The 7,199-nt window shown below is 38.4% G+C and overlaps 1 protein-coding gene across 1 annotated transcript in view; it reads right to left on the minus strand.

The window, feature by feature from the left end:
• Window positions 1-4,643: 4,643 nt before the first annotated feature.
• Mael (maelstrom spermatogenic transposon silencer) overlaps window positions 4,644-7,199 on the minus strand; it is a 28,669-nt gene continuing 26,113 nt past the window's right edge. The window contains exons 11-12 of the mRNA XM_031388291.1: window positions 5,545-5,620; window positions 4,644-5,002 (exon numbers count right to left, since the gene is read on the minus strand). Of these exons, the coding sequence (XP_031244151.1) occupies window positions 4,815-5,002; window positions 5,545-5,620 (264 nt within the window). The 3' untranslated portion in view covers window positions 4,644-4,814. The remainder of the gene's footprint in view (window positions 5,003-5,544; window positions 5,621-7,199) is intronic.

The raw sequence follows: 7,199 nt of genomic DNA on the forward strand, positions 1-7,199 counted from the left end.
ACCATATAATCAGTCATAAATCAGGCCTCAACAGATACAAGAAGATTGAAATAATTCCTTGCATCCTACCAGATCACCATGGACTAAGACTGCTCCTTAATAACATAAAGAATAGAACGCCCACATACATGTGGAAGCTTAACAACACTTTACTCAATGATAACTTGGTCAAGGAAGAAATAAAGAAATTAAAGACTTTCTAGAGTTTAATGATAATGAAGCCACAACATACCCAAACTTATGGAATAGAATAAAAGCAGTCCTAAGAGGAAAACTAATAGCTTTAAAGTGCCTCCAAAAAGACACTGCAGAGAAGTCGAAGGCAGGAAATAAACTCAGGGCTGAAAACAACCAAATAGAAACAAAAAGAACTATATAAAGAATCAACCAAACCAGGAGCTTTGATTTCCTTTGAGAAAATCAACAAAATAGATAAACCCTTAGCCAGACTAACTAGAGGGCACAGAGATACTTTCCTAATTAACAAGATCAGAAATGATAAAGGAGACATAACAACAGACACTGAGGAAATCCAAAAATTCATGAGATCCTACTACAAAAGCCTATACTCAACAAAACTGGAAAACCTGGATAAAACTAACTATTTTCTAGACAGATACCAGGTACCAAAGTTAAATCAAGATCAGATCAATGATCTAAACAGTCCCATATCTGCTAATAAAATAGAAACAGTCATTAATAGTCTCCCAACCAAAAAAAGCCCAGGACAAGATGGGTTTAGTGCAGAGTTTTATCAGAGCTTCAAAGAAGACCTAATACCAATACTCCTCAAACTATTCCACAAAATAGGAACAGAAGGTACTCTTACCCAATTCGTTCTATGAAGCCACAATTACTCTTATACCTAAACCACACAAAGATCTAACAAAGAAAGAAAACTTGAGACCAGTTTCCCTTATGAATATCAATGCAAAAATACTCAATAAAATTCTTACAAACTGAATCCAAGAACCCATCAAAATGATCATCCATCATGATCAAGTAGGTTTCATCCCAGGGATGCAGGGATGGTTCAATATATGGAAATCCATTAACATAATTCACTATATAAACAAACTCAAAGAAGAAAAACGTTCTCATTAGATGCTGAGAAAGCAATTGACAAAATCCAACATCCCTTCATGATAAAAGTCTTGGAAAGATCAGGAATTCAAGGCTCATACTAAACCACAGTAAAAGCAATATACAGCAAACCAGTAGCCAACAACAAACTAAATGGAGAGAAACTTGAAGCAATCTCACTAAAATCAGGGACTAGACAAGGCTTCCCACTCTCTCCCTACCTATTCAATATTGTCCTTGAAGTCCTAGCTAGAAAGCAATTAGACAACAAAAGGAGATCAAAGGGATACGAATTGGAAAGGAAGAAATCAAATTATCACTATTTGCTGATGATATGATAGTATACTTAAGTGACCCCAAAAATTCCACCAGAGAGCTCCTAAACCTGATAAACAACTTCAGCAAAGTAGCTGGATATAAAATTAACTCAAGCAAATCAGTGGCCTTCCTCTACACAAAGGATAAACAGGCTGAGAAAGAAATTAGGGAAACACCACCCTTCACAATAGTCACAAATAATATAAAATACCTCGGTCTGACTCTAACTAAGCAAGTAAAAGATCTGTTTGACAAGAATTTCAAGTCTCTGAAGAAGGAAATTGAAGAAGATCTCAGAAGATGGAAAGACCTCCCATGCTCGTGGATTGGCAGGATTAATATAGTGAAAATGGCCATCTTGCCGAAAGCAATCTACAGATTCAATTCAATCCCCATCAAAATTCCAACTCAATTATTCACAGACTTATAAAGAGCAATTTGCAAATTCATCTGGAATAACAAGAACCCAGGACAGACAAAACTATTCTCAATAATAAAGGAACTTCTGGTGGAATCATCATCCTGGACCTTAAGCTGTACTACAGAGCAATTGGGATAAAAACTACATGGTATTGGTACAGTGACAGGCAGGTAGATCAATGGAATAGAATTGAAGACCCAGAAATGAATCCACAAACTTATGACCACTTGATCTTTGACAAAGGAGCTAAAACCATTTAGTGGAAAAAAGACAGCATTTTCAACAAATGGTGCTGGCTCAACTGGCGGTTAACATGTAGAAAATGCAAATCGATCCATTCCTATCTCCTTGTACAAAGTTCAAGTCCAAGCAGATCAAGGACCTCCACATAAAACCAGATAGACTGAAACTAATAGAAAAGAAAGTGTGGAAGAGCCTTAAGCACACAGGAACAGGGGAAAATTTCCTGAACAGAATACCAATAGCTTATGCCCTAAGATCAAGAATTGAAAAATTGGACTTCATAAAATTACAAAGCTTCTGTAAGGCAAGAGACACTGTCAATAGGATAAAATGGCAACCAACAAATTGGGAAAAAGATCTTTACCAATCCAATATCTGACAGAGGGCTAATACCCAATATATACAAAGAACTCAAGAAGTTAGACTCCAGAGAACCAAATAACCCTATTAAAAATGAGGTAAAACAAAGAATTCTCAACTGAGGAATACCGAATGGCTGAGAAGCACCTGAAGAAATGTTCAACATCCTTAGTCATCAGGGAAATGCAAATCAAAACAACCCTGAGATTCCACCTCACACCAGTCAGAATGGCTAGGATAAAAAACTCAGGTGACAGCAGATGCTGGAGAGGTTGTGGAGAAAGAGGAACACTTCTCCACTGCTAGTGGGATTGCAAGCTGGTACAACCACTCTGGAAATCAGTTTGGCAGTTCCTCCGGAAACTGGACAGAGTACTACCAGAGGACCCAGCTATTGTCACTCCTGGGCATATACCCAAAAGATACTGCAACATGTAAGAAGGACACATGCTCCATCATGTTCATAGCAGCCTTATTCATAATAGCCAGAAACTGGAAACAACCCAGATGTCCCTCAACAGAGGAGTGGATACAGAAATTGTGGTACATTTACACAATGGAGTACTACTCAGCTATTAAAAACAATGAGTTTATGAAATTCTTAGGTAAATGGATGGATCTGGAGAACATCATCCCGAGTGACATAACCTAATCACAAAAGAACACACATGGTATGCACTCTCTGATAATTTGATATTAGCCCAGAAGTTCAGAATATACAAAGTACAATCCACAAACAACAAGAAACTCAAGAAGAAGGAAGACCAAAATATGGATACTTCATTCCTTCTTAAAAGGGAGAACAAAATTCCCATGGAAGGAGTTGCAGAGACTAACTATGGAGCAGAGACTGAAGGAAGGACAATCCAGATACTGCTTCACCTGGGAATCCTTTCCATATTCAATCATCAAATCCAGACTCTATTGTGGATGCCAGCAAGTGCTGGCTGAGAGGAGCCTGAGATAGCTGTCTCCTGAGAGGCTCTGACAGTGCCCAACTAATACAGAAGTAGAGGCTCACAGCCATCCACTGGACTGAGTATAGGGTCCCCAATGAGGAGCTAGAAAAAGTTCCCAAGGAGCTGAAGGGTTTGTAGCCTCTTACGATGAACAAAAATATGAACTAATTAGTACCCTCAGAGCTCCCAGGGACTAAACCACCAACCAAGGAGTACACATGGTAGGACTGCAGCATGTGTATTGCAGAGGATGGTCAAGTTAGTCATCAATGGGAAGGGAGGCCCTTGGCCCTGTGAAGATTCTGTGCCCCAGTGTAGGGGAATGCCAGGGCCAGTAAGCAGGAAAGGGTGTGGTGGTGAGCAGGGGGAGGGGGAAGGGAACAGGGTTTTTTTCAGAGGGGAAACTGGGAAAGGAGATATCATATGATATGTAAATAAAGAAAATATCTAATAAAAAATGAAAAAAAAACCCTAAAGTTAAACATATACCTTAAGGGATGCGAGTTTGAGGACAATATGGGCCATGTAAATTCAAGGACACCTGACTCACAACAACAACAGTAACTATGTGACCTTGTATCAGTCACTGTCCTTGGTTATGGCCACTATGAGTCAAAGGAGCAGAGACCCCCCCCTCAAGCAGATATCCAAAGTTATCAGCTGATACTCAGTCTTCTTAAGGGAAATGACTACTTTTTAGTTAAAAGTCCAAAGAGGTTTTATTTTGTTTTGAAGAGGAAAAAGAACTTGAATTGTATTAATAATATGGTTTGGGGTTATTTTCTGAAAGACTAAACTATTCTGTGAAAATAAATCTCTGAGGCCTATGATTATTTGTATGTGTACATGTGACTGGGTGTAAATGACATAAGCTCTCGTCTCTCATTCTGGCCTTTCATCCTGTTAACTGGTTTCTTTTTCCAAAGACAGATTACTTCAAAGATTATTTAAAATAACAAATCATTATTTTTTAAAGGCTTCTTTTCTTAATTATTTGCAATGCAAATAGTCCATAGGTCTCAGTGTAATGTTTCCATTTCATAATGGGAAGAACTAAGTTAATACTATTTTAAGGTCTCTTGTAATAAATACTTAATATCCTTACTGTCAGTGGAAAGAATAGTATTATTTTCAAATGCCTTGAAATTATCAGTTTTGTTCTAGTACTCAGACCGCAATGACACACCCATCATACTACTAGAAAGTATAAGTCTTCGAAGAAAATAAAGAAAACAAATAAAACACAGCAAGCAAGAGTGCCAAGATCTTCTCCAACCACAATTACTTTTTAATCTATGAAACAGTTTCCTTACAAATTAAGTAGTTTTTAGGAGTGACATTTGCTATTGATGTGATGTTTGTTAATATGACTGTAGTCAGAAAGGAAGTTGGGCTTGTTATTTTTCCAGAAATTGCACATAGTACCATCATTAAGAAAAGGAGGAGAAAGATTTGTACCCATCTTTTTGGGGCATGTAAGGTGAGATTGAGGTCTCACAGTTGGAGAATCTGTGGATGTTGTTGGAGGAGCTCGAGATGCTCTCTAGTAACCGGGTAATCCCTCTTCCTCGAACACTGCTGTTAGGGCCCGAAATTTTCACCCCAGATGGATAATAACCTAGGGTAGTGAAAAGATAATAAAACAGACATGGTGACTTTACATGCGTGTTATAATGAGGCATTTCAGTTAACTGTAGGGTATGTAGGTATGAAGTGGCAGACATACCACGGTAGGACTCTCACCAAGCCACAATTAAAAGATCATGAGCAAAAGGCAAGTGTGTGGTAGAGAAAAGTGTTTCCTTTTTTTTAAGGAATGAAACCCAAGTGAAGTTCTTTAGGTACCCCTGGACGTTTCATTTAACTGGCTTTTGAAATTTCTCATCTTCCCAAAAGATATCATATATCACATCAAAACTATCAAACTGTAGTTATTACAAGAAAAACAGGGTTTCTTAGAAATTTCCTGCTCAGAAACCTGAGGAATGCTATATTCCATTAGGGACAAAAAATTACACACATTCAAAGTGTTTTAACTGTTGTTTCAAACAAAATACTCAATTCAACTAGCTCCTTATATCCTTATGGTCACCCAGAAACACCCTAGGGTCTCTGTAAAGTTTAAGGCATAACCCATTCTTACAAACTAAAGGTCCTCACCAGTAGGTGTATTTGATCTTTGTTCCTGATTGTAAGAGTTGAAATGACAGAATCCTGGACTCTCAACTCTCAGCTTCTGTAAAGGAACAGGAAAATAACAGAAAAAGTGTTAACTCTAATTAATTATCAGATGGCCTGCTTTAATTCCAGATTACTAAAAATGCAAACATAAGCATTTCCACAATCCTTATCCATGTTTTCTGTAAGGGAGGAGACAGGACAGACTCTGGGGACTTTAGAATCACAGGTTTAAAGTTTTGATTATTTTTAAAAATATAATTATGGCATTTTTGTTTTGATAAGAGTGAACAAGGCTAGCAAAATGGGCAAAGGTACTTGTGCCAAGTTTGATAACCTGAGTTTGATTCTGGAACCTACATGGTAGGAGGAGAAAACCAACTCCTACAAGTTCTCTGACTTTTACATGCCTATATCAACACAGACCCCTCTGCCTCCCCCCCAACAGAGGAGGGGGGATAGAGAGAGAAATGTAAAGAAGAATGATTCAGAATAGAGAGAGCCCTGAAGATTCAAGAATCCCAGCAGTCATGTCTTTTGTCACGCTAAGAACAAGATTCAATATACAAATTTTAAATAGGAAGAGAACATTTGTTCATTAACATCAGGAAAAGCATGTGGGTGAGGTGGTAGGAATATAGAGAATCTTTCTGTGGCTGCTTCTGTTTTCCTGGAGAAGTAGAAGCATCAGCATTAGCTACAGGGAGTGTCTGGGGAAGGTGACAGAAGTTGGAAGAGAAATTTGACTAGAAAGATGATGGCAGCCAGGCAATGCCAATGAGTTGATGAAGCTGATCATGAAGTTTAGCAAGTTGACAGTGACTAAACCCAGAGACTTGTAAGTCTGAGACCAAATAGTCTCACTCAGCTGCCTAGGGTGCCCTTAAACTTGCTAAGCATCTCAGCCTGGCCCTGAACTTGTCATCGTTTTTCCCTAGCCTCCAGAGTGGCTGGAATAATAGTTTTTTACTACCATACCTGGCAGCATAGTAGTTCATTCTAGATTTATTTCAATTCACAAATATAAGTAGTAGAGTAGGTGAGGAATTAGATTTAATCAGGATTAATCTGTCAACCAAGTATGATGAAGACAAGAGGATTAGTGGAGTTTAGATAAAGCAGCAAAAATAGACTAAAATTGAGGTGGTAAAAAGAAAATATGAACAAGAGGCCACAACTTTAGACATACAAATGGTGCCCTGGGGTTGTTCAATGCAGCAACTCTGTAAGGGAGCATAAAATAGAGAAGATGTGGGTAAGTAAGCTAGGTCACAGCAGAGGTCACAGAACTGCTGGTACTGGGTTGCTCAAGGACTGTGAAGTCAGAAAAGAGGTCAGTTGAAGCTGAGATTGGGAACAGTAGCTCTGGGTACAGGATATGATCACAGGAGTGTGGACTTTCATGGTATGAGATGGGAGGAGAATAAGAAACTGAAACAATAGGGAGCTGGATTACTTAGTTGAAAGTGAAAATATATATATATTTTTAATTGGAAAACGACTTGCTCCCTTGGTTCAGTATCTGTCATTCCAATGAGGAGTCCCAGCTAAAGTGTCTACTGATTCCCCAGCTGAGTTACCAGGTACTGTTGCTCTGATGGCATGAATTTCAAACTTAGGAATTTTAGGAAAAAGGT

Source organism: Mastomys coucha, unplaced genomic scaffold (genome assembly GCF_008632895.1).
Source record: "Mastomys coucha isolate ucsf_1 unplaced genomic scaffold, UCSF_Mcou_1 pScaffold1, whole genome shotgun sequence".
Lineage (NCBI taxonomy): Eukaryota > Metazoa > Chordata > Mammalia > Rodentia > Muridae > Mastomys > Mastomys coucha.